Raw genomic sequence first — 26,162 nt, 5'->3', positions numbered from 1 at the left:
GGGGGCACATTCCCGGCTCTCAGCTCATTGTTCCCTCCCTTCCTCTCTCACTTCGCGCAGGACGCCGGGGCTGGGGCTGGGGGCCTCCGGGGCTAGAAGGTGGGGGCGTCCAGACGCTAAAGTGGGAAAATGCAAGCATTTCCTTTCCTTGAGCCCGGTGTCCACTTCTGACAGCAAAAAAAACTCTAAGCTCGATCTGCAGAAAGCCCCAGCCATCTCTACCCAACGTTCTCGGGACTTCTTGGCAGAGCCTTTCCCAGCCTTGCTCCTGCTCCTCCTCCTCGCTCCGGGTTTGACTTTTCTACTTGGGGTGTTTAGTTCTGAGAATCCAGTACTCGCCGCATTACCCCCCTCCGCCCCGAAAAATACTGGCAGACCCCAATAATCTCGAGGAAAGTCGTGAAGTCTATGCGCGGAGCCCTGTGCAAAATAACTCCCGCTGCTGCCTGCCCCGCGTTTATTCCCAATTTATTTCAAGAGAGTCGGTTTGGGGAGAGAGTCTGGCGGGGGAGGGAGAGAATAGAATAAGGAAAATAAAGCCGGCGGTTAGGGGCTGCTGCCCGCATTTGTGCGCGTGTGCCCTGGGTGTGTGTGTGTTTGTGCCTGGGCGTGCGATTTCATGGAGCGCCTCTCTGCCTCTCCAGTGCGGCCAGAGCTCGCTTCGCTCACCCACCCCTGCCGAGGAGCCTACTTGCTGCAGCCCAATGCATTGTGTAAGACGCGACCTGTTATGGCCACCACTACTTCCGGGTTCTAGCATTCTGGTCGGAATCCACCTCTCCGCCTGTGCAACACACACTTTACACACGCACGGGGACTGCAAGCGGGCAGCATCGATCGTGGCTCCTTTAAGACAAACTCAGACAGACATTTTTTTTAACCCTCCTCCTCTAATCTCCCTCCAGTGCAGCAGTTGCAAAGAGGGAGAGAGAGAAAGAGAAAGAGAGAGCGAGCAAGAGAAGAAACTGATTAGGAATTAGGACTGATTCAAGGGAAGGGAGCGCTAGGCTTTGTGCATTTGAATATTAACATTTGAGGTGTTCTGACCAGAAGAAGACAGAGCGGATGATCATTCATTCACCACGTTGACAACCTCGCCTGTGATTGACAGCCGGAGTGGCAGAAAGCCATGAGATTTGGTAGTTGGGTCTGAGGGGCGCTCTTTTTTTTTTTTTAAACTGATTTTTTGGGGAGAGAAGATCTGCTTTTTTTGCCCCCGCTGCTGTCTTGGAAACGGAGCGCTTTTATGCTCAGTGACTCGGGCGCTTTGCTTCAGGTCCCGTAGACCGAAGATCTGGGACCAGTAGCTCACATTGCTGGAGACGTTAAGGGATTTTTCGTCGTGCTTTTTACATTTTTTTTTTCCGGGGGAGTTTGCGTATTTGTTTCTTTTCACACTGGCCTTAAAGAGGATATATTAGAAGTTGAAGTAGGAAGGGAGCCAGGGAGGCTGATGGCGCAAAGGGTACGTATTAAAAAACAATTGTGGAACTCAAATGTGAGATTAAATTGAAACGTGACTGAAAGACACTGCTAAAAAGTTTCCTTTTTTCTCTCTGTCTTTTTGAATGAGGCTCCTAAAGCCGTGGCCTAAAGCGAGAGGATTTATTCAATGCATTTGTAGACTTATGTATGTTACATGTAATTGTTAATTCAAGTGATCAAGTTTTCTATAGATTCCTAACCAGCAGCTATATAAATAAAAATACAAGCTCGGGCAATCATCTGTTTAGAAAACAAAAACAAAAAACGCTAGATGCCTAATGCTATAATGGGAGCTTGCAGGGAGCAGAAGTTTAAAGCTATTTTTAAACTAAAATAAGCAACTAGAAACTTCTGATACGTTATTGATTATGCTCATCCTTAATATCATTAGAAGTATTTGGCTTTTTAAGCAGATAACTTTGTCATAGTACAATGGTTTTTGGGGTTGGAAAACATTCATCTTTTAAAAGTAATTTTAATGTGCATGGATTTTTATGCAAGGTAATACTTTGAAAGTTTTTCTTAGAAAAGCCCGCACTAATTGGATCCTAAGCACACAGCTACCCACTTTAAAAATGCAATACTAATTTCCCCAATATTCCTATTTGAATGGAAATGTAGTGAGAGTAAAATGAGACAATGACAACCCAACTGAGGTCGTTTCTTAAAAGAAAGGGAGTCTACAAAAAGCCTTCCTTGCATAATTTGTGTCCTGGCCCTCAAAGCTCTGTTTGCAAAAGAAAGTTACTAGGCTGACACATTTTTTTTACTCCTTTGGTTCAGGCAAATGTCAGCGTTCTTCCAAACTCCTTTCACACCTCTGGCTTTAAGGAGATGAAAGTGGCAATTCCTCTTTTCTTTGAAAATCATTTCACTCTGGGTGCCTCCAAATCTTGGGAAAAGAACTTGCCTGGAATGAAGCAATGAGAAAAATCTAAATGGCTAAATTTCACACGCAGAAATACTGACAATCAATTTGAAAGTAGTTTTTCTGGAGGAGGAAGATGGTGGGTTGTATGTGCATTTGCTTCTGAATTTGCTTTAAACCTGATGAGTAACATTTGCCTCATTGACTTCTAGTCTGGGGAGAAAGTTCATAAGAGTAGAAAAAATGGAATAACTGCTCCAACTATAGATTTTCTTTACCTTTGGGGGAAAATTGCCCAATTCTAATTTCAGGTCTAATGTACAAGAAAACCTACCCTTCTCTGAGTTTCACTTAGAAGGGGGCCAGTTAATTTTGTATAATTTAGCAGAGTTTGTCTTGGAAAGCAAAGGAAATGCAGTGTCTTGCAGGATTGCCTAACCCCTCAGCTGGCAGAGAAATAAAATGAGAACCTGTCTGAATTCACGTGCTTGGCGTAGCTGTTCCCATCGTAACTTTTTTTTTTTAATTCCCCCCGATGGGAAGGGGCTGTGAAACTGGGCGGGTTAGCTGCCCTGTCCTGGCACGTTTTATTATTGTGATTTTGAATTTCCTCCTCTAGAGACATGCACGTTTTACCTTCCGCCCTCCGCGAGTGAATGCCTCCCTTTCTTTCCTTCTTTCTTCCTTCCTTCCTTGCTCAATTTCTGAACTACTTGATAGGAACGCAAGTTAGGGCAAGACCATTCATCCTAGTCGAGTCTCACTGAGAATCCTAGAAATTTTACTTTAAAAACTGTTTTTGAAATAAGAAATCTTAACTTTAGAGATGCAAGGCCACCGAATTCCGGGTCGAAGGATCCGGCTGGACTGATATTATATAAGCTCCGCGCTCTGCCGCTCTCCCATTTGCCCGCCCGGCCTTCTAAACCTTGTTTCTCTCCTGTTTGTCATGCAGTACGACGATCTACCCCATTACGGGGGCATGGATGGAGTAGGCATCCCTTCCACGATGTATGGGGACCCGCATGCGGCCAGGTCCATGCAGCCGGTCCACCACCTGAACCACGGGCCTCCTCTGCATTCGCATCAGTACCCGCACACAGCTCACACCAACGCCATGGCCCCCAGCATGGGTTCCTCCGTCAATGACGCTCTAAAGAGAGATAAAGATGCCATTTATGGGTAGGTACAACGGGCAGCAGGTTAAGTAGTTGAACTGCGATGCTTCCTCTATTTCCCTTTGCCCTTGTTAGAGGAAAGCCAGAGCTCTTTGGGTTGGAGGTGCGTTATTGGGTGACTTTTCATTCGCATTGCATGGAGAATTTGGGGAGGCGGCCTGCCCTCCCGGCCGCTCCCCATCTCCACACACGCTCGGCGGCCGTCCAGCGCCCTGCTCCGCCGTAGCTGTGCCCGCGAAGGGGTCGCGGTATGGAAGCTGCCAAAGGTCCCTCGTCCCCTCTCAGACCCCAGCGCGATAGCTCAGCGGGTTGGTGTCCTCGCTTGCTCAGCTTCGCTGGGAGAGCGTTGAGGGTTTCTAAAAGCAGGAGCCTTTGTGTTGGAACGAAACTTTTAGTTTAAGGGAAAATCTTTTAAGCCACTGATTGTTCTGACTTGCTAAGTTTACTCAGCAACCGTATGCTGGCTCTGCCACCGCACAATAAAATCGAGGAGGACAGTTGCAGGTCAGGCAAGGGGGAACATGCTTTGCATTTAGAGAGTTTGGCCACTGTAGTCAAGGAGAGGGGCTCGCTCTGAATTGTTACAGGCATTAAGAAACTTCTAGCCGTTTTAGTACTTGTGTTCAAAGGCGAAACTTGCAGGATTTAGACAGAAGTAGATGCCGGGTACTCTCGGGCCCGTGCTCTTTTCTGGCTGCGGTTTACACCGTGTTCCCGCCAGCCGTTCGATTAGACCCTGGACTCGTAAAAGCCTTGGAAAGTTACTTGTGCCTACTGTGTGCTGATGAATTTGGGGACCTCTTTTTACTTTGTAGCAACTTTTATTTCTATTTATTTCTTCTTTTGAAAAAAAAAATCGCGCGACACTGACCGTCCCCGGCTGAAAATCCTTTCTGCTTTATTTTCTGGTCCCTTGTGCAATGGACTTGTTTAAATCCTGGCGTTCTTTCCGCAGCGTTAAGTGCAAATGGTTTAGGCTCCGGGACAGAACATTTGGGGAAGCTTTGAAAAGGACCCCAAACTGTTAAATTCCCAGCTGGGCTATGAGAGCTAATAAAAGACTTGAGACACCTCCTTGGACATTAGAAGAAGCTTTTTTTTTTTTTTATGGGCTGAGATAAGCGACATCTAGGCCCCTCGCTATATTCGCTGCTTTGCTGTTCCGCAGAGACAAAATGAAAGGCTTTACCGCAGGAACATTTGAAGGAACTTTCTTTTGGAGGTGGTGGGGGCATCGGCGAAGGAAGGGAAGTGTGCAGGGAGCCAAGGCCCAGCTTTCCTGCTCTGCGAGGGCCGTGGGGTCGGGGTCGGTAGGTGCAGCCCCCTGACAGTAGGTCCCGCAGCCATAGAGGTCCTTTCCCCAAGTTAGCTGAGCGCCTGCCACCGAGATCCCCTGAGCCTTGGGCTCGGCGAGGCTGCCTGGAGGAACCCACTTGAACGGGCTTTCCCAGCCCCTGCGCCCAGCGCCTTTCTCCTCCACCAGGTCCTGGATGTGCAGCAGAGGGACGAGGGCTTGTCGGGGTGGGAAACTTAATTCAAAATGGCTGCTGGAACCGCTTGGGTTTTCTTCTTAGCAAATGTTACCAATTTCTCCGGCCAGATATGCTGAACCGATTCTCAGATACGGTCCACGGCTTAGGGCCTCCGACTTGGGGGCCCTAGGAGGAAAGGGAAGTGAGCAGTCACCTGGGTGGGGGAGGGAGGGAGAAAGTAGATGAGAAAATCAGAGAGAGGGTCCCTGCCTCGAGCTCCTCCCGCTGTTTTTCTTGGGCACCTTTTTTCACTGACTCGGGACTAACCATTGTGTTGTTTGTGACTGTTGTATTTTCTTGCAGACACCCCCTCTTCCCTCTCTTAGCACTGATTTTTGAGAAATGTGAATTAGCTACTTGTACCCCCCGAGAGCCGGGGGTGGCGGGCGGGGACGTCTGCTCGTCAGAGTCATTCAATGAAGACATAGCTGTGTTCGCCAAACAGGTCAGCAAAATAAATGTTTAAAAAGTAAAAGAAAAGAAAAAGACCCCCCCACCACACACACACACACACACACACACACATCCCCAACACATTTTCAAAAGCAACCAGCAATAGTCCACCCTAAGCCATGTCTGTTACACCTACCCTGAGATTTTCCTCCTCTGAGTGTCTGTTTGCGGACGACTTAAAATCGGTCATGTTCTTCCCAACTCACGCTCCAGAACATCACGCGGAAAGCTCTCTCTATAGAATAAAATCACAAACACCACGCGCGGTAGCTGCCTTGGACTTGGAGAGCTGGGCAGCGTCCTCTAGAAGCGTAGCTGCTGGTAGATGTCACCCTGAGCTCTGGGCTTGTTTTCGGCTTATCTGATTCAGATTGAAGTGTTTCTGCGCGGGACGAACTCGGTGTCACCGAGTCCCTCCCGGAGGTTACATCCTGCCCCCCCGACAGTGTAATGAGGCAAGAAACTAGGAAGGCGACCAGGTTTCAAATTTTTCTTTCTTTTTTCCCCCCTCCCTCTCCCTTCTCCTTCTCACTTGTATTTAGATTCGCGCAGAAAAACCTCTATTTTCTTCTAATCCAGAACTGGATAACTTGGTAAGAGCGGACCCCTTACTCCCCTCCCTCATCTCCCCTCCCCACAAACCTCCCCAGCTTTGCTTAGAGAGCCCTGAGATTTCTAGACGGGTCCTCCCATAGCTGCAAGTCGGCTGCAAATGTTTCCGTCCATGGACAAGTGGTCCGGGACAAGATCCCGGGGAAATAAATTCATCTCGAGAGGGGCCGGGCGGGCTGGCGCGGGGAAACGCGAGCTTTTGTTTTTTATGACAGCCGGGCAGCGCAGCTCTAATCAGCGCGGGGATTTATCTCCCGGCCTGTCAGCGTGTGTGCTTAAACTTTGCGGACTTCCCAGCCCTCAAAGTCGCGTCACCAGGGCAGCGACCGGGCAAGAGGCCCCAAACAACCAGTTCGTCTGAAAGGTGTGCCGAAGGCAGCAGAAAGTTTGCAGTGTGCAAAGCCACAGTTTGGGGACTATTTGGAGTATTTTCCATGCACTCCTTCCAAGGAAACATCTAGTCCAGGGATGTGGCCCTTTGGGGGTGGGGTGGGGCCTGTGGGGCTCAGAAAGGGGAGAGCCATGGGGAAGGAGAGTGTTTATGATCCCCACTTATCTGCTTTGTTGTTGTTTTAGCTATTTTTTTCTCCTTAAGAAATATAAACCTCTAGATGGTACCCAGTTGCTGCTATTAAGTTTTAGTGTTATTGCCATAAATCAAAATAACTCTATTTACTGGGGGGAAGAGGTGGGCTGGAGATGCTAGAGCTGTGACAGCCAATTTTCTGCAAACTAGGAATGGGGTGCTCATTCTTTTTGTATCTTTGCAGATGATTCAAGCCATACAAGTATTAAGGTTTCATCTGTTGGAATTAGAGAAGGTAATTTCTCTAGCCTCTTTTCCTTTTGCTTCCTCCTCACCCCCAAACACATGGGGTGGGGGGGGCGAGGGTTCAGAATGACTGAAGTTCAAACTTCTGAGATATTTGCATAAATGTCTTTTTTTCTGGTAATTAGTGTCAAGGCCAATCTTAGAGTCCATTTCTCTTTGCAGTTTAATTACAATTTCAGCCGCTAAAACTGGAATCACAAACGCCCTAGCCTTGTATTCATTCTTAACACCTTGCTGGCTTTGTATAAATAGTTGCAATTCCCTGAATCACCCTTGATGGTTAGAATGTGTTGTGAGTTTGCATCACGGTTGCCTTTGTGGTCTCTTCTCTTCCTCTTCTTTGCTACCTCTGGGGGTAGGGGGGAGTTTTGTTTAGTTTTGGTGACTTTCTGGAAGACAGTCTGAGAGCAGCGGCAGGTCAGACACAGAGGAGAGGCGGAGGGAGAGGAGGAGGAGTCTGGAGGAGGTTGGGAGGAAGCACATTAAACGTTTTGCAGAGACAAAGCAGAGTTGATAGTTGTGTCAATTTCTTGAATCTGCGGATCCTGCACACACCCCACCTTCACACTCAAGAAAGAGTGTGGGATAACATGATTTTGCTAGCTATTCTATAAATCTCAGCAATAAAAACTTAATGCATTGTAATTCAAACTAACATTAAATTGCAAGCACACTGGGGTTTCTTGTGAATTTGTGCATGTCAGTGATGCCTGAGGCCTGTAAGAGACCCCTCCACTTACACCAAAATAGCTTGATGAGTTCTTATTCCTTTTTTAAAAACAAAATCAATTTGATACATTTTTGTGACTCGGTTTTTTCATATCGTAAGTATTGGCAATTTGATTGCCTTCTAATTTTTAAAGGAAGTATCCTAAAATATGCTTCCTATGGATAGAATATCTAATTACAAATGTTGTAGAAACATGTTTTGTCAGGCACATATCCTATGCCTGCAGAATGCTGCTCCTTTGGAGATATACGTATGTGTATACACACACAAACACACACACACACATATATACAGTTTTTTCCTTAGACACATTGGAAAAGGACTTATGATAAAGTAACTGGGTGAAATTAAATAGTTTACCTTAAATGTCACCCACGCAGGTCACCTCTCTAATGGCCACAGCCCCGGGAGCAGATGAATTTAACACGGGTGTTGAATATGTTGTAGCTTGTGAATCATCTTGTCACTGTCAATTTTCTGGGATATCTCTATTTTGCAAGAAAAGAAAGTTATTCCTAATTCTGGATGCGTCTGGGGGTCTCTGAAGGACAATTGCCCTGTGTTTCCCCTATTTGGAAGTTTGGGTGTCACAAGGGGGGTGGGTTGCACTTGTCAATACCATTTATGCACTCCTGATTATATTTCCATTTTTTTATTTCTGTCATAATGTAGGTACACGAATTATGTGACAATTTCTGCCACCGGTATATTAGCTGTTTGAAAGGGAAAATGCCTATCGATTTGGTGATAGACGATAGAGAAGGAGGATCAAAATCAGACAGTGAAGATATAACAAGATCAGCAAATCTAACTGACCAGGTATGCGCTTTTCAATTTCAACATCCCTGGGAAAAAAAATCTCTATGCATATTGCTTGCTGGGTCACTACCACCTCCTTTTATTATTTGCATATGATTAAGTCCCTTTTAGATACATTTCCATCGAAATGAAAATTTTTGAATAATGTGGCTATTATTGCTTCATTAAGGCTGGCTCTGGGATTCGACCTGGAGAGATGAGCTTGTAAAAGCTTTGCCTGCAAACTTGACCTGTTTCTTGTCGCTTTTAATTTTTGTCTTTATTTTATTTACCCTCTATAATAATGGGAGTGTTAACTGCCAGTGACCGCCTCTGATTGCAGGGCTTTGTTCTGGAGTATTTTTTCCCCCTTCTCTCTGGAAGAAAAGAAAAGTGTAGGGTCTGCTTATTTCTTATTTTATTAGGAATAAACCCAAGATAGGTGGTCTAAGAGAGACAGCGAGGGTTTGAAATCTAGCAAATGCTGGCTATTTTCTCCCTGTCTATACGGTTCATTAGCCTGTCTTGTCAGTTTTCCTCGGCCGAACGCTTCTAGACCTCACTGAACATTGCTTTGTGCAGCGCTCCTGCAAGCTCGCCCATTTTATTGTACTTAATAGAAAAAAATAAGACCAGGCCGAGGTTATAAAAACAGATAAATATGGACGTTTCTCCTCCTCCTTTCCACTCATCCTCCAGCTGGTACGTGCTCTGGGCCCTCTGGGTTGGCAGCTTTCGGAAGCGTCAGCGTCACCAGCACCCCGGCGACTCCCTCGGTTTGGCGGGTGGGGGACCTCGCGCCGCCTTCGCTCTCCGCTGCTGGCCTCTGCTGCCTTCGCCCCCTCCTCTCGCGTCCTCCCTCCAGGCCCTTCTTCCGCTGCGTTGCTAAGTGGGGACGACTTTTATTTGGAGTTGCTGGGGGGATTTCTCTCCCTCTCTCACCCCAACACCGCTGTTTGCTCCCAGTCTCTCTCTCTCTCTCTTTCTCTCCTGTCGCTGTGTCTCTGGACTGGTCCAAAGGAGTTGCAAAAATGCAATGAAAGTGAAAACGTGAGGAGTGGGTGAGATAAAACAGGGTTCAGGATAGCTCTCGGTTGCGAATTGTTGCAACGCGTCGAGAGATCGGGTTGGGGGCCTCCTCCGCGTCGCCATATGTAAGTGAAGGCCCAGAGTTGTTTCTCTTTCTGACTTGGCACGTGAGTCCCGTCTTGGGGGAGAGATCAGCCTGCCTTTGTTAAGCCAAAGGACGGCCAGTCTGCAAAGTTTCCCTTCGGAAGCTCTGCCATGATCACTGTTGGCCAGCGGCTATCTTACCAGAGTCTTTGCCCGAGCGCCGGACTCCTCGGTCTTAGTGTCATCTTAAAGTTTTCCTCTCTCAACATCACCCCACTCCCCCTTAAAATGAATTCCCAGCTTGGATGTTTCTGGGTAACCCCGCGACAGCGGCTAAATTCCTCCTTTCCCACGAGGAGTGGAGGGCAGGCAGAGCTGAGCTTTAAAAGCGCCAACACGCCGGGTCCTCACTATTATTTGGCAAGTTGTAAACTTTCGGCAGTGTAGACGAGTGCACAGAACAGACAGCTTGCGCAATCCTGACGCGGCCCTGTCGAGGTGGGGAACCTGCCGGCGGCTCCGGCCCCGGCCCCGGCCCCGCGGCCTTCCTGCCGGCGCAGCCCGCCAGCCCTCGCCCCAGAGCTGTTAAATGCAGATTCCTCTGCGGAACCCTCGGGTAGGGTAGCTGCTGTTGAATAAAAACTATAATCCAACAAGCCTAACTAGAAAATGGGATTCTAAAAGCTCCGGAGTGCTGGGTACATAAAGCTATTTGAGCAAATTACAAGAATCGCTTAGGGGCATGAATGAAATCAACACTTTAATTGCCTCCAAAATGAAGATTTATACCCCCTTTTCTCAACGAATCATTATTTTATTAAAGTCAAAGATAAAGGACCAAAGTTATGGGGTCTTTGGGAGGGGGATACAAAATTGATAAAACATCGAGTTCCCCCCCTACCCCTTCGGTGAACTTCTGTTACCCAATTACCTTAATTTGAGATATGCAGATCGGTAGGCAATTGTATTGGGTGAAAACTCGCATTTTATTCTCCTCCCTCACCTATAAAAAGAGAAGCGCGCATCCCGCCCCCGCCGTTTACCAGTGGGCTTCGCAGCTTTGGCTGAGCTCGTGGTGCAGTCGGCCTATGCGCGTGGGCGCGCTCGCTCTACCCCTCGGGCTCCCCCAGGTCTCAGTTGGTCCGAGGGCAGCGAACCCAAGTGTGTTCTAATTGTCCGCTTCCCCGGAGCCAGGAGCGAGTGTGCCCGGGCTCCCTTTGGAGCGGGGAGCGCAGGGCGCACGCGGGACTGTGCCTCAGACGCGGAGTGGAGTCCCCTGTCCAGGGAGGTGGGGAGCTAGGGACAAGGCACCACGACTACCCCGTGGGCGCCAGGTCTCCAAGCTGGAGCCTGCTCGCCCGTCCCCGGGGACGCTGGATCCCTAGTGCGGCGCCCTGGGAGCCAGGCCCAGAAGGGACGGCCTCGTCACCTGTCTGCGAATGCAGCCCAGCCAGTTTGAGCCCGGGCCCAGGGTGCGCTACGAGACTGGATGCTTCAGGTGTGGTGCGAGTGCTGGGCCTCGTTAGCTCATTAACCCCTCTGTCTCTAGGGCCTGCTGGCGGCACGGCGTATTTTATTTTACTTTTTTTTTCCTCGGAGAGAGCGAAGGCTGCCAGCCGCGCAGGGACCTGGGATCGACGACTTTGATACCAGCCGGTTTCCCGGAGGGCTAAGTCGGCGGAAATCCACTTGGCCTTGTAGTGTCGTTGGTTTGGGGTTTTTTGTTGTTGTTGTTTGTTTTGTTTTTATCAGATTAAGATCCCAAAAGAAGCCGTGATCCTATTCTCCCCCATCAAGTCCTCCCCCCATTCCCAGGCCGCGAGGTCCCAGGCCCGAGACCCACCTCCTGCGGGCTCAGGCCTCCCGGGCGCCCTCTCCTGACCGTCGCGCTCCGGGTCCCGCACCGACGCTCCCGACGCCCCGGACTGGGGGCGGCGAGAGGCCCCGGGGGCTTCCTGGCCACGGCTTGGACGGGGGCCGGGCCGCGACCTGCGAGCCAGACGTCGAGGCAGGGGTTGAGCCTGGTTGGCAATGGGGAAGGTCGCGGGTCCGAGGGGAGGCGGGGCGCGTGTTTGCCGGGGCCTAGGGTGGAATTGGGGGCGCCAGGAGGGTTTAGGCGGAGAAGAGCCTGGCCGCCCAGACCCTAGACTTTAGGCCACTCTCCAGGAAGCAGCCGTCGGATGAAGCCTTCCTTCCCAGGGCAGTCTGTTGCTCGCCACTCCTGAAATCTAAGCATTTTCCACTCCAAGAACGGGTCGAGACCGAGTGGAGAGAGGAGCCAGGAGTCTCCGGGTCCCTAAGGCCGCCTCCCGGGGTGGCCACGCCTGCTCCTAGTGATCGGGGACTAGCAGGGCCTGTGCTCAGGCCCCAGCCCGCGTTCTCTCACAAGCAGCGCAAGGCAAAAAAATGGTCCCCTTGGATTACAATTTTTATTCAACAGCAGCTCTCCGGGGGGTCCTCGTCTGAATCTACATTTAACAGCTCCTGGGCAAGGCCTGGGAGGCTGCACAGGGCGCCCTGTTGCATGTTAATCCAGATTTGTCTCTGACATCTGGGGAGAAGTAATGTGGCTCGAAGAGATGGAACCAGAAAGCCACGCTCGCCAGGCAGGTTAAATGCCAAGTGCTGGTGAGCTCCCGGGGGAGGGGAGACGTCCGCCGGGGCTGTGAGGTCCGCGCTGGAAAGCACCAGGCCTTGGGGCCACGGGGATCGGGGCAGCCCTAGGCCAGTGTGCTTGGGTTCCCAAGTGGGCCAGAGAACCCTGGTGGCGATTGTTTTATTTTTAAAGTCCGGAATGTTGTTTCCAAGGCACAGCTTGAGTTAAAATTCTTAAAACTGAACTTGGACTTGACTGAAAACGCTCCCTCCCTGCAAAGTGGGATGGGGATGTATCCAGGGAAGATTTCAGCTTTCTCTTGGGGGAAGGTGTTATGGTAAGGAATGGGGATGGGAGGGGAAGAAACACCCTAACGTCCTTGAAAAATTGGATCCTCTGCTTTAGAAAAACTAGATGAGGCCATCGGATATTTACTAATAATAGGCATGCAATTTATTTTCATCCAGTAAGAAAACTGGACACAAACAGTGGGAGACAACAAAAAGTGATCCTTTTGTCATGTAGTTTGTTTCTAAATGCTTACACATGGATACATCTTATTTAAATTATAAATACTTCAAAGGGTCCCACCCAATGCCTTAATCCCAGAACCTCTCAGTCCACAGGCTTGCAAGTGGTGGGGTCCTAGAATCATCTAACTTTACTTTTGATTGTTGTTATGGGTCATGTGGTGCACTCTTAAATCCTTTTTTGAAATATATCAAAGGGAAATTATGGCAAGATTGTCTTTAATGATTGAATAATAAGGTGTTGACTGCTTGTGCTACATTTGCTAATTGGGATGTTCGTTCTAGGCTCTTTTTGCTTAGTATCTTTTGAATTCAAAGTTGGTGGTTGACCAGGTGTTTTATAATTGTTACTTTCCGATTGGCTTTTAGTATGTTTTTACGTGTGAATTTCAGAGTAGGATGTATTGATTCTTAACAGGGGCACATAAAAACATTTTTGAAAAAAAAAAAAGTACAGAGTATGTGCAGATAAATTGAGATCAGTTACGCTGTTAAATATCTCAAAGTCTAAATGCTAATACTACAAAGCTTATTCCCTTTTCCTAGTTCCCTCCTCTCTCTCCCTCTCTCTCTTCCTCTCTCACTGGAAGTCCCCAATGCAAGTTCCATGGTTATTGGAAAGCAATGATACTAATGCTACTTTGTACAAAGTAAAGCCCCATAACAGTAACTATTGTTCAGTGATTTAACTAGCTCTGTGGCAGTAGGTCACTCAAATAGCAATCCCTCTCCCACGAGAATGACTCCATTGCTCATGATTTGGAAATATATAGAGTGGTTGTGGGCACTATTGCTATCAGTCCTAACTTAGAGACTTTTATTAGGAAACATAGAGAAGCTTAAATCGGAGAGGAGGAAGAGAAAGAGGAGGGAGAAGAAAAGGATTAAAATATGGGCCCTGCTTTCAAAAAAGTAACTGGAATATCATGCTATAATTGCCCAACTTTGAAAATAAACAAATTTTAAATCATTATGTTTTCAAACTCGCGTATGTTTAAATGTTAAAATGTTTGTCATAGTCCAAAAGATTTAAAACACAGCTGTTGTGGGGTGTCGGAAGGAAAATTATGCAGTAAAGCTCCATATCCTTAAAAACAAAGACTATTTGTGGTCTCATAGTAAAAACTTAGGTTTATGAAGGCCAAGCAGATAGGCTAAAGTGTTACTGTGGGGCCTACTGTTAGAAAACTAGCCTACCTTCCCTTGCAGGTGGGGTTGAGAAACTGTGAAGAATGCAGAACTAGTTATATTAAGATACTTGTCATAAATAAAAATACTGTCAACATGAATTTAAATGAAGTATTTTCATATTGGTAATGTTATGTTTTCCATTGAAATAACAATATTTTCTTATGAAATGTAAATATGTCAAACAAATGTGAAATGCTAAAGTTTTAATAAATGGTCATTTAATCATCAAACACAACCCAAGTATGTATACAGAAACTTTTAAAGGAAAGTCGGCACACAGCCAAATTCCTATAGTGACTAGCAGGGAAATGATCAAAAAATGAACACGAAATAAGACTTCCTGTAAGAAGGTCTATAATTCAAGATTATTTGACTCCACTGTCAGGGAAATAGTTGAAGGATAGTAAACTGATACCATTCTCAGTCATTCTTGTTACACAGTCTTAAATGTTTGCAACTATAGCATTTTACATGGCCTTTTTAGGATTACGATATGTCATATTTGTAGTAAAGTAGTACTTGAGTTTATGCTAGAATTCAAACAAAAATTTTCACCATTTCTCCTGGGTGCAAAAAATTAACTTAATATTTAAAAATTACATCAAAACTATGGGAAAGTATTCTTTTACAAATAAAGAAATAAAAATAGAATACATGTGACGCAGTGTATCTGACAGTTGTGCAAACGTTCGTCTTAAAGGTTTTCAAAATCTCAAGTAAAACAACACTGCTGTAAATCATGTCAGGCTTGGTGTTCTTACTCAGCAGGAAACGTCAGGATATAATACCTGTTTAAAAAGTTAGTGTCTAAAACATAAAATACAGTCTCCAAATATGACTTTTAATAATAATTCCAAAATTTGACTTTTGGGATCCAGTAAAAGTTTGGATATTTTACTATCCCTAATATTCATGAATAAACTTTGCATGTATAAAATCAGCTTTGAAAAATTCCAGCAGAGGACTATGTGTATGTATTGTAAAAGATAAAAGGACATCCTCACTGTATCCTTAATTTAACATGCCATGATTTCAGGATTATGGGAATTTAGGAAAGCTTTTTGGTGTCTTAAACAGGCTTTCTAGGAAGTATACCTAGATTGGGCAGTTGCTAGGTTTCCCACACTTATAAATTTGATATTTTAATAAATGGTGTGAAGGATACCATGTGAAATAAGCGAGAATATATTCATTTAAATGTTTGTCACTAGAATCCAATTTCAGTCAATTTAATGCATTCATGTGTGCAGAATTAAAGCAATTGGCAACACTTTACTAGACTCTCTCTGAACACTCTTCTTCCAAACAGCATTTCTTAATCCAGGATATTTGTTGTTGGTAAAGGAAAATACAAGAGTGCAAATCTTTTGAAATTATTTTATGTTTCTGGACTTCTTGGTTCAGAATTCTTGAAATTGACTAAAACATCCTATAAAGACTTTATTCTCTTGTGACAAAAGCTTATTTCTACATTTATTGAATTATACACCTGTTGTTTATTGGTATCATGAGTATGTACAGTTAAGTAGCCAGAACTAAGTCATTAACTCTCTTTAAGATATACAACACCATGGTGTGGCTTTTCCATGACATATACGCCACTGTAAATGGCGTAATCTAATGGAAGATAAATAAGTTGTGAAAATAAATTTTACATTATTTATTATCCTCAAAAATTTATTTCTATAATTGATTCTTCCCTTGATACTTTTCATGACTCCATTTACAATTAATAGGGTTTATAATTATGAGGTAAATAACCTTGAGTGTGAGGTGTTATGGGTCTTTAAAAAACTTAAATGAAATCATATCTTTCTACAGGAAGGAAATCTTGGTACTATTAATAAGTTTACTAAGTAATACATTAAAAATCACCGCAACTTTTTATGAGTTTAACAGGTTTAAGCGACATTTTGTGGTCTTACTAGTTTTTTCTCATTTTGACACAATACAAAGTCTTCAAACGTACATTATTTTGACTCATTGAGAAGATAGCAGTAAGAAAACAATTAACATTTTGAGTGATATTAGAATTATTCCCTGACGACATATGCTAACTTGGGATTAATTGTTGTTGCTGATAAATTCCCATTTCTGTAGATTTTTCTTTACACTTTACAACACAGCATGTTAGCATGTTTATTGTTCATTAATTGTAAATATCTGGGTTGTTGGTTATTATTTAGCAAGGCAGAACTGTAGCTCTTTCTTTTTCCGATCACTTCTTTTCTACTGTTTGGTAAGCCTCCAGTGTCTGAGATTTGAACTTGAGCTGGTTGGCTAGGTCTCGTAGTCTCATTTCCCTATTTGGGTACCTTGTGGATTATTACTCACACATGAGTTTATTTTCCTGAGAAGATGAAAAATGTTACTCACTTTAGAACAGGAATGAAGAGAGACCGAAGTCATCAAATATTCCCAACCTGGGCTTTACAATTAGGTGAAAACCTGAACACTGTTATTCTTGTCTGCTTTCCCCAGGGCTCTGTAACTCGATATAAAGATTCCTATCAGCCCCTTTGTGCTCTTCCTCTTAAGGCTGAAATGTTTGTTTTCAGTGACTGTATTTTTAACTGATAGTCCATATTTGGTCCCAGACCTCCATGATTTGCATTTTATTCTGCATTTGCATTCACATTATGTCCCACAGAAACTCTTTAAAGTGAAGTGTGTTTATGACTATTATGAAACTCTGGAAAATGAAGTTTTATAATGAAATCGACGTAGTCGTCAAAAGGACAATGAAGGGAGCAAATTTGATGGAAACCCAGAGTTGTCTTATTCCATCTCAACTTGTAAAAGGCTTCTCTCTCTTCTGTTAAAAATATTAGAAGCTGAATGAATAAGAATTTCTTTGACAATAAAACTCCCCTTAATGTCTCTATAACTATTTGGATGTGTTCTCGAACATTAACTTAATTTGATAGACAAGCTATAATTAACTGTGACCTCTAGTGTTTTCTGTTATTCAGAGACTATTCCTTAGCGATTTGAAAACTTAATTTCCAACTAAATGGTGTGCAATGTCTGAGATTCTAAAGGCGTCCTTACACTATTTACAAGAAATGGAAGTAGTTTGTGTATCTGTAGGACTTCAGAAGGGAGTCATGGGAGTGGGGACTAACAATGTTTACAGTGCAAAGTCTTAGCAAACTAACTAGTCCTGCAGGGCTCCTTAGGGATTTTTGGTTTTTTAATGTAGTCTTTCTTTCTATTTACTGCAATGTTAAAGTTATTCACACAGAAGAAAAAATAAACCCATGTCCTATGTGTTTTTGTCCCATAACACATAAATTGTTTGTTTATGGGACAAAAACACATATATGGCATTTTAAATCTAGTTATTTCATCAATCATAAAAACCAGCAGTGTAGAGAAAGAATTAAAAATCCCAGCAAATAGGTAAGATGCTCTAAGCTGTGATGCTGCTCTCAGAATAGAAACTTTAGCAGTAAAATTAAATTGGGCATTTTGGGTTTAGTTGAAACATTTATTTGAAAGTTCCCACCAGATCTGGAGTTGTTTGAAAACCCTCACTTCAGAATATTTTAGTGTAAGAACTGTGTAATAACTCACCATTGAACATTACTTTACATGAAATTGTTCATTCATAAGAGACTCAGGCTCATGAGTAGCCACCCTGCCCTTCACTCTTGAACAGTTCAGATAAATGTATTATTTATTTACAGTCTATTGTATCCATTATTTATGGGAAATATGCTATAACTCTACAGAGCATATGGAATTTATCTTTGCAAGAGACGGTGGCATCTCTGCCAAAAGTGGCATAGGCCTAAGTAGATAATAAGGATTACCCTCGGAGTACAGATAAATATTATCTCTTATAGAGCCATGACGTGTTTATATTTCATAATTCCAGATGCAAATGCATTTTGCATTTTCATTTAATTGCCGTAATTTTCTTGGCTCTAGCTTCTGCCAAAGAGATTCAGGAATTTTACATTTTGAATTGATCTTGGGGGTAAATTAATATGTTTGAGGGGAAAAAAAGGATTTTGAGTAGCAGAATCATTTAACCCCTTCCTTTCTTTCCACATGCTTCTCTGTCCCTAATGTGTTAAAATTTTCTGAAGAATGATGTCCATGAAATGTTTGACACTGGCTGTGCATTTGGTGGCTCGGGCTATTGTTTCACCCTCTTTTGGGATTTCATAAGCCATGCTCAATAATAACATCACCAAGAAAAATATCAGACTGAACTTCTTTGCACGGAATAATAGAGACATGTAGACTGTGTTGTTCTGTGCATCTCAAGTGTATTGTTAGTGTTCAAGTATTTTTTATTCTAATAATTATTCAAAGCCAGTAACAGTCTGCATTTGAGTGAGTATAAACATTTTTATTCTGGAATTTGGAATTTGCAGCAACTCAATTTTATTTTCCAAATTACCCTGCCATTTCAATTAGGTGCATTGTTCTTCCCTCTACTGTTTCGACATTCTAAAGGTTTGCTTGCCACCCTAACAGTGAGTTGTTTGAGTGTTAATATTTATTGAGGGCATGTAAAGAACATGCCAATAGAAAAAGAGGAGAATAAAGCATTAACAAATCAATTATGGGGCTTTTCTTCACTTGTAGTATACTTCTAATACTCCAAATACTCAATAACTGTTAAAATAGTATGAATAGCCTCCAGAATAATAGCCTTGGGTATGACTGAAGAGTGGCATTCTGATTAACTGGCATTCCTTAAAAAGTGCACCAACAGTACAACCCAGCCTCCTGCTTCTGGAATTCACAGTTTCTTTGGTTGATCTCTCAGTTAAGTGCCTTGAAATACAGGGAACTTGGCCATTCTAAGATCCGGAAACACAAATTAAATTTTAAGATGCTTTGAGAAAGTCCTCTCTGATGATTTCACCCAAGATAAATAATGAAGGGAGGGAATCATTTTCTCCCTACCTCCAAATTTAACGTCATGAGAGAGCATAAAGATTCAAAAATCATTGAAGAATGACTAATACTTAGAAAATAAAATTTGAAAATATAAAAAACTGGAAGTGTTTCTAAAAAAAACCAGAGGGGACTGACCCCATGGCACAGTGGGTAAGTTCAGGTGCTCCACCTCTGGGACCAGGGCTCACAAGTTCAGATCCCAGGCGGGGACCTACACAGTGTTCATCAAGCCATGCTGTGGTGGCATTCCACATACGAAATAGAGGAAGATTGGCATAGATGTTAGCTCAGGGACAATCTTCCTCACCAAAGAAAGAGAAAAAGAAAGAAAACCCCACAGGGAAATTAGAAAATACCTTACAGCTAATTGTTAGTGGAAATTGGTAGTAAAGGTAAATTTCCATGATTCTTTTATCCAAAGTATAATGATACAAGGAAGTAGAATAAAATAACGCTACATCTTGACGGAATTGTTTTTCCTTTTCACATCAAAATTGTGGATTTTCTGATTGGAAGTTTAGAAGTAGAAAAGCAAAAATTTCAGAAACACTTGAGAAAGAGCAATTAAGTGTGTGAGTGTAACTTTTAGGTACACAACCTTTCAGGTTGACAGTGTCTCAGTGAGCTAGATACAGTCTCGAGTTAGAGTGCTTGTATTTGAATCTAGGCTCCGCTGTGTGGGATAAGTCGTTTAGTTGCGTGAGCCTCAGTGTGTCATCCGTAACAGGAGGACGAAGACCCCGCTTTAGGGAGTTACTGTAGGAACTCAATAAGAATGCCTGTAAAGCATTTAAAATAGTAAACCCCAAATCAACAGTATATGAAATAGTATTTTATCTCCTTACTTGGAATCTGCCCAACCTTCAACAATATGAATTTGATTTGAGGAGGGAAAATTGGGCAGATGTTAATGGTGTATTATTTTATAGATTAATTTATAATCATAGTGTTTAAGAAAAATATCAATTTAATCCTTGCTGGGAGGGGTCACTGTCATTCTGATTCCATCCTCGTGTGAAACGGGCTGGGCACTCAGACGTGCTGCTGAGATAGCCCAGTGAGTCACTGCAGATTGCCTCTCAGGTTCAACTTCAAATAATGCTTATGACAGACCTCGTGCTAAGTACTTTTTTCCCCGTTTCTGAGGGCAAATTCTTCCTGGCGAAGGTCCAGTTGCTTGCGAGGTCTTAGTATCTACTTGTACCCAGGATACAATGTTTTCTGCGTTATCGGATGTTCTTTTTGCTAGGATGGTTGCCTAGAAAATTTGTGGTTCAAAGTTGTTTTATTTAAGACACTTTTGAGTTTATTTTATCTTAATTTGTTTGCAGAATGAGGAGCACTGAATACTGAGTTACAAATGTAAAATAAAACATTAAAGCAAGCACTCTTACAAAAGGGATTTTTTAATACCAGGTATACTGGCATATAATTTATAGCTTCCTTTGCCACTCCTAAATAGAAATGATAGAAAATAATCTAAAGTCCAGCAGAAAGCTCTCAGCAGATAAATGCAGAGTATGGTTTGAAGTATTTAAATACAAATATTTGGAAATATAGTGATGCCAGTTGGATTAGAGTTTTTCTTTTATTTAAACATTTAGCTCTGAATTATAGTTCACAGGTGTGATTTCAGGAGTCGAAGTATATAGAATCATTAAAATCATTTCATATAGGAGTTAATTTTTATTCATGGCATGCCAGCCATAGTACAATGACATAGGAAAAGAAAAGGTTATTAAAACATAAATAAGTACTTTTTCTAAGATTCCTAGTGTAATGAGGCTTTATCTTCACTTCAATTCATGAGATTGTTCTCTGCAACAAACTATTTAGTAGAATTTGAACATTCAGTGCACTTGAACAATTTCTAAATTACTCATCTACTTTCTGGTTTTAAGATTTTGGTAAAACTGGTTGTCACTTCTTGGTAGCCATTTCCTTTGGGTTGTAATTATTCTTTTTCCTTGTAATTGTCTGAATGTACATACCCCATGTAGAATCCATATTATCTTCTGAGATCACAGTGGGGTCACCATGGGGTGGTGTTGACATTGATTCTCAAGGTAGAAAATTTGGGCAAAATACATCTGTGCTGTGTGGGTTTCATGAAGAAAGCTTTTGGAATATTTTGGGTAGTGTTCTATGTCTGTAGACATTTTCCCTGAGCAATGTCAATTCATTTTAATTTCGTGGATGAATTAATTCAACTATGCAGTTTGGTAATGACCTGAGAGCATCAGAGTTGAGACCCAAAAGATATCAGGCTGTTGGGAAGTAGGATTTTAAGGAGCAGTGGGAAAGTGACCCATAGTCCTGGGCCTGAGCTTCCTAAGTCACTGCCCTCACCACCTGCCCCCGCAGCCAGCCCTCCAGTACTGGGTGGGGAGCTAGGCACGGACATTTGCAGGCAAGTAGGCAAAATATTCAAGGGCTAGTAGATTTTAAAAATGTATCTGCTGCCAAGTTGCTTTAAATTTCATTGCAATGTAATTAAAAACAGTAACATTAGTTTTTTCCACATTCTTTTGCCTTATTCCTCAGGCACATGAGGGGTGTATGTTGCTGCGTCTGCGTGAGTGTGCGCTTGTCCGTCTCCCTGTGTCTGAACCCCAGGCTTCAGTGATTCCTGGAGCTCATACAATCACCTGATATGAAACTTTTCATTTAAAGATGAAATTATTCCTTGGAGAATTTTTCACCAAAGGCAAAAAAGCACAAAAATTCTTCTCCTCCTCTCTACATGCCTCATTACACAGAGATAGAGGATTCAATGTTTGAAAAATTATCATTTTTGTAGGTTTTATTTGTGGTACGTGAGAACTGGGAAATACAGGACTCAATTTAACAGACGCTGTCTCTGCCTCCACAAACTAACCACCACTGCTATCATACAGGCATATATATATATATTTTAAAGTAATACATCAGAGTTGCTAAGTTCTTAAGGTTTTAGAAATCTACCTTGTTTGATGGTGAAGGAGGTGCACTTACATCGTTTGTAAAGATACTGGCCGGTGCCAATGTAGTGAGCTCCCTAACTAAGGGCTAATTAGATCATCATTGAGATGCATTTCTAGATTAAAAGTCCACAGTGGCAAATATGGCAGGGCTGAGACTGTGAGAAGAGGAAGTGTGGTGTCTTGGTTAGAGCCGCAGATTCTGAGAAAGGATGCTGGATTTCCATTGTCTCACCACTAATTTACCATCCACCCTGAGTCACCAAAATTACCCGTCAGGCCTCTATTAAGTGGGGTAATAAGCACATTTTATCGTAGCATTAAAAAGGGGCTCCACAAGGACCCTGGCACACTTCCAGGCTCGGCAAAGGCAAGGGTCTTGAGGCAGGGACAGGGAAGGAAATGAGCAAAAGGAGCAGAGTTGATGGAGAAAGTTGGAAGAAGTGTGCGAGGAAGATAAGCTTTCAAAAGTTGGCCTCCCTGTGGAAGGCACGCGGAGGCCACCACCAGGGACGCCTCAGGCCCCGCCAGGCTTTGCCCAGCACAACGCTCGCCTTCCTGCACTTTATCCGGTTTCAGCAGGACGGAGTGTGGACTTAGAAAACATTTCACCTCCAGATCATCTCTGGTCCATTTTAGTGTGGCCCCTGAATCCACAGCATGTGTGCACACTGAAGTATTAATCTGTGAGCCTCTAGTATTTCAAAACATCTAAAAGCTTAAAAGGTAAGAAGGCAGTTTTGCTGTGTTAAAACAAGGCGTACCGGCCAAACTTCCCATGGTTAAATGAATTTTGCTTAATGATTTCTAGGGATTTCTTTGAAATCCGTATGAAGAATTTTACATTTTTTTCTGAATTACCTGAACTTGGATTTGGGTAGATGCAGCCTCAAGGGACTGTGTTTGAGAGGAGCAGACTTTACCTAGGGACCCCACAGATTGCAGGTGCCATTGGTGGTTGAGTGAGTTGAATGCTTATATGGTACGTTTTGGTTATCAGGAAGATGTGAATGGGGGCCACCAAGATTTTCAAGTAGGAATTTCAGCATATCAGAGTTTAAACGCTCATAGATTAAGAAATCTCAGGATCTCCTATTTCAAGGCTTCAAGTGCACACAGGTAAACATGCATCTCTTTTCATAGCAGTACCTGGACCCCTTCTCTCTGTATATGGGTCTCTCTGGTCCCTTTTCCTCAGATGGCATCATTGGTTGAGAGACGTATAAGGAATCATGAGGTTATATGCCTTTAAGGATCCTGAGAGACACTGTGTAGACAGAGATGAAAAGTCTAGGGGAGAGAGACTAATTAGAGGTGCCTCCCCTGGCCGTGTGGGATAGTGGCATTCAGTGCTCCCATCTGCTGTGCTTCATGGACAAGTGCAGACATGTGTGTGCATGGATGGATGGACATGCGCAGGTATGGCCATGTGAGTGTGTGTGGCAGGAGCATCATGCACATTGGTGCCTTCCGCACATGGACTGGTGACTCCCTGGATCTGGAGGGTCTGGATTGTTCACTTTTGGAGACAGGCCAGCTCTTTCAGGCCACTAGAGATCATTTACTAAAGAGACCCTGGTGGTTTGAAAAAATAACTGTACTTTTCCAAAGACACAGCCGCCTATTGATAGGTGCAGACTCACTTCAAATTTTGAACACTGTTATCATTTTCGACATAACTGCTGGCTGACCTCTTCAGAGTCAAGATCACCAGACTCTCATTTCTCCACTTTTTTGAATGGGACCAGTAGAGTAGAAATTTTCAAGGAAAAAAAGTCCACTATTTTTGGTCTGAAAATAAAAAAAAAGATTCTGGCATCATCCTGGTGTGATGAATGACCGAGTGTGGGAAGATCCGTCAAAATGCTGGGACCCTGTAAAATGATTTATAAATATTAGGTATCCAATTAAACTTGATGGGGTGGGGAGGAGCAAACCACCTGTAAAATCATATTATTTGAAGGTGAAAATAAGAACAGTTTGCATTCCCTGAGCACACACCAGCTGGGAGATAGCCCAAGGCATACCACGCTGTACACGGAGCCAACTTGGGTTAACCATTATTTCCAGAAGGTCTATAAACTGAATACACCTGTATGTAGATATTTCAGAGTTGACTAGGTCAACTTGTGTTGTTACATTAAAAACTACAATAGCTGCCATTTATTGAGTTCTTGCTGCATGCCTGAAGATGTACATATATTATGTCTGCAGAGGAGTACTTTTTTAATCCCCATTTATGTATTAGGATATTGAGACTTAGGGAGGTTGAGACTAGTCTAAGACCATATAAGTGGTGCAGCCAGATTTCAAACTGGGATATGCCTCGCTTCAGATTTCCTTTCTTTTGACTGTGTTATATTGCAGTTGAGCATTTTTGTAGTGGTATGTGTTTGCATGAATGCAAGTGTGTAAGATGTTTTTAAATTGTGCAAGTCTTTTTTAGATGTTTTATGATATTTACTGTAGGAGATCACAGTATCAGGTGACAATTTAACATCGAGATCCCCTATATATCACTTAAGGTATTTATTTAGTCTTTCAGAAACGTATTTGCATCTAACGTCGTACAGACATTTTCCTGGGATGAAGGATATAGGATGAATAAGATATAGTTCAACACTTCAGAACACTCAGAGTGCAGAATTTTAGACAGACACAACAGGTCATCATAAAACAATATAAGAGTGAAACGATAGAGGGAAGCATGAGGGGCTGCTCCAAGTGCTCAGGAGAGGAGAGCCTCACTCATCCTGGGGAAAGTACTTGTGTGTATCAGGGCAGGCATTTTGGGGGAGGTGATATCTGATCTGTGACTTAATTAGCAAGTGGGAGGTAATCAGGGGCTGGGGCCAGGCAGGGCAGAGCAGGGCATTCCAGGCAGAGGGGAAGGATGAAGATGGGCCTGGAGAGATAAGCAGAACTTATCTGCCAGAAATCACATGCTGGAGCACAAGGAACCAGGAGAGGAATGGTCCCCAGGAAGTAGACTATGAAGGGCTTTGTATACCAGGTCCCCAGATTGTATTTTGTAGGCAGTAGGGAGCCAGTCATTCTTTCAACAAACATTTTCTGAGTTCCAGTCACATGTTGGGCACTGCACTTGATATGTAGGATGCAATGATGCGCAAAACTGACATGAGTTCCTGTCCTTCTGGAACTTGTGTTCCGGTGGAATTGAACTCTTTTAAAGCTGGGAAGTGATTTGACTTGAACTTGTTAAAGCTAGAAGGGCCTTCACAAGAACAGCAATCACTAAGATGAAAAATGAGAGATTTATTTGAGAACTATTTAGGGATAAAAATCGACAAGACTTGATGACTCATTGGATGGGGAGGTGGCGAGAGAGAGAAAGAGGGGGGGTGTCATGGATAGCTCTCAGGTTTATACCATGGATGAGTGGGGTTATACGTACTAAGATCAAGAACAAAGAAGAATGAGTAGGAGGTTTGCAAAGGAGATGAAGAGTTTAGCTTTGGACTTATTGAGTGAGGTGGACAGCTTTGCATGGAGATGGTTTAGCAGGTAGTTGGGCGTACAAGTCTGAAGACTGAAAAAGAGATCCAGAGACACAAATTTCATAGCCTGTGAGTCATAATTCAAATCATGGAAGTGAAAGAATTGTCTAAGGAAAACATGGAAAGTGACATGAGGACTGGAAGTGTGTCCGCAATTAAGGCATAGGTGGAAAAAGGATTCATGAAGGAGAAAAGAAAAAAAGTTACCAATAGATAGCTTAGTATTCAGGAGGCAGCGTAGTTTTGGAAATTGCAATTTGTCTGTTGGAATATTGGTGGAACGGTAACTAATGAACAATTCAGGTTAGTTCGCTAAGCATTGATTGAGTGCTGAGCATGCGCCATACATTGTGCAGAGCCAAGAAAGAACAAGATAGGGAAGATTCAGATACCATTCTTGCCCTGGAGGAGCCTGTAGTCAAGGAAGTCATCGCTTCTATTTCACTGCCAAATACCGGGACAATTGCCTTTTGAATCAAAACTGCCACTCAAAGGATTTGAGCTCATCATCATTAAAAAAAATATTATTTTGAAACATTCTTGAGAAAAGATAGAAGGAATGGGAGTGTTAAGCTGTTGAAGAGTGAAAACATGGGGAGAATCATAGTCTTGTTTCAAGCATTTTAAATGCTTCTTTGGGGGCCCCAGAACGAGACAAAACATAAGTGGAAATTGAAGGGAAATTAAATTGGCTTGTATATTATATGATATATTTATATATTGACCAAGAACTTCCTGATGGAGCAAAGCCTCTGGCTGGCCACTTCTATTTATGACAATTGAAATAATATTTGGAGGCCCATTGGCTCTCAGTGTTGAGTTACAGTGTAGACTCCATGATGTTTAAGG

The 26,162-nt window shown here is 43.3% G+C and overlaps 1 protein-coding gene and 1 long non-coding RNA gene across 3 annotated transcripts in view; one reads left to right on the top strand and one right to left on the bottom strand.

Moving 5' to 3' along the window:
- Positions 1–26,162, top strand: part of MEIS1 (Meis homeobox 1) — a 132,192-nt gene continuing 106,030 nt past the window's right edge. The window contains exons 1-6 of one of the 2 annotated variants that reach the window (XM_005599929.4): positions 1–1,465; positions 3,309–3,535; positions 5,367–5,508; positions 6,059–6,109; positions 6,899–6,949; positions 8,363–8,509. In XM_005599929.4, the coding sequence (XP_005599986.1) occupies positions 1,454–1,465; positions 3,309–3,535; positions 5,367–5,508; positions 6,059–6,109; positions 6,899–6,949; positions 8,363–8,509 (630 nt within the window). In that variant the 5' untranslated portion in view covers positions 1–1,453. The remainder of the gene's footprint in view (positions 1,466–3,308; positions 3,536–5,366; positions 5,509–6,058; positions 6,110–6,898; positions 6,950–8,362; positions 8,510–26,162) is intronic. The other variant, XM_003362985.5, reaches the window with a different exon arrangement.
- Positions 3,114–6,288, bottom strand: LOC111768076 (uncharacterized). The gene is made up of 3 exons (XR_011426413.1): positions 6,159–6,288; positions 5,653–5,898; positions 3,114–5,217 (listed from the first exon to the last, which is right to left on the bottom strand). It is a non-coding gene; the product is annotated as an uncharacterized lncRNA (long non-coding RNA).

The sequence above is a fragment of the Equus caballus genome, chromosome 15 (assembly GCF_041296265.1).
Source record: "Equus caballus isolate H_3958 breed thoroughbred chromosome 15, TB-T2T, whole genome shotgun sequence".
NCBI lineage: Eukaryota > Metazoa > Chordata > Mammalia > Perissodactyla > Equidae > Equus > Equus caballus.
Note: the sequence above shows the minus strand (reverse complement) of the source record. Positions and strands in the feature narration are given on the sequence as shown.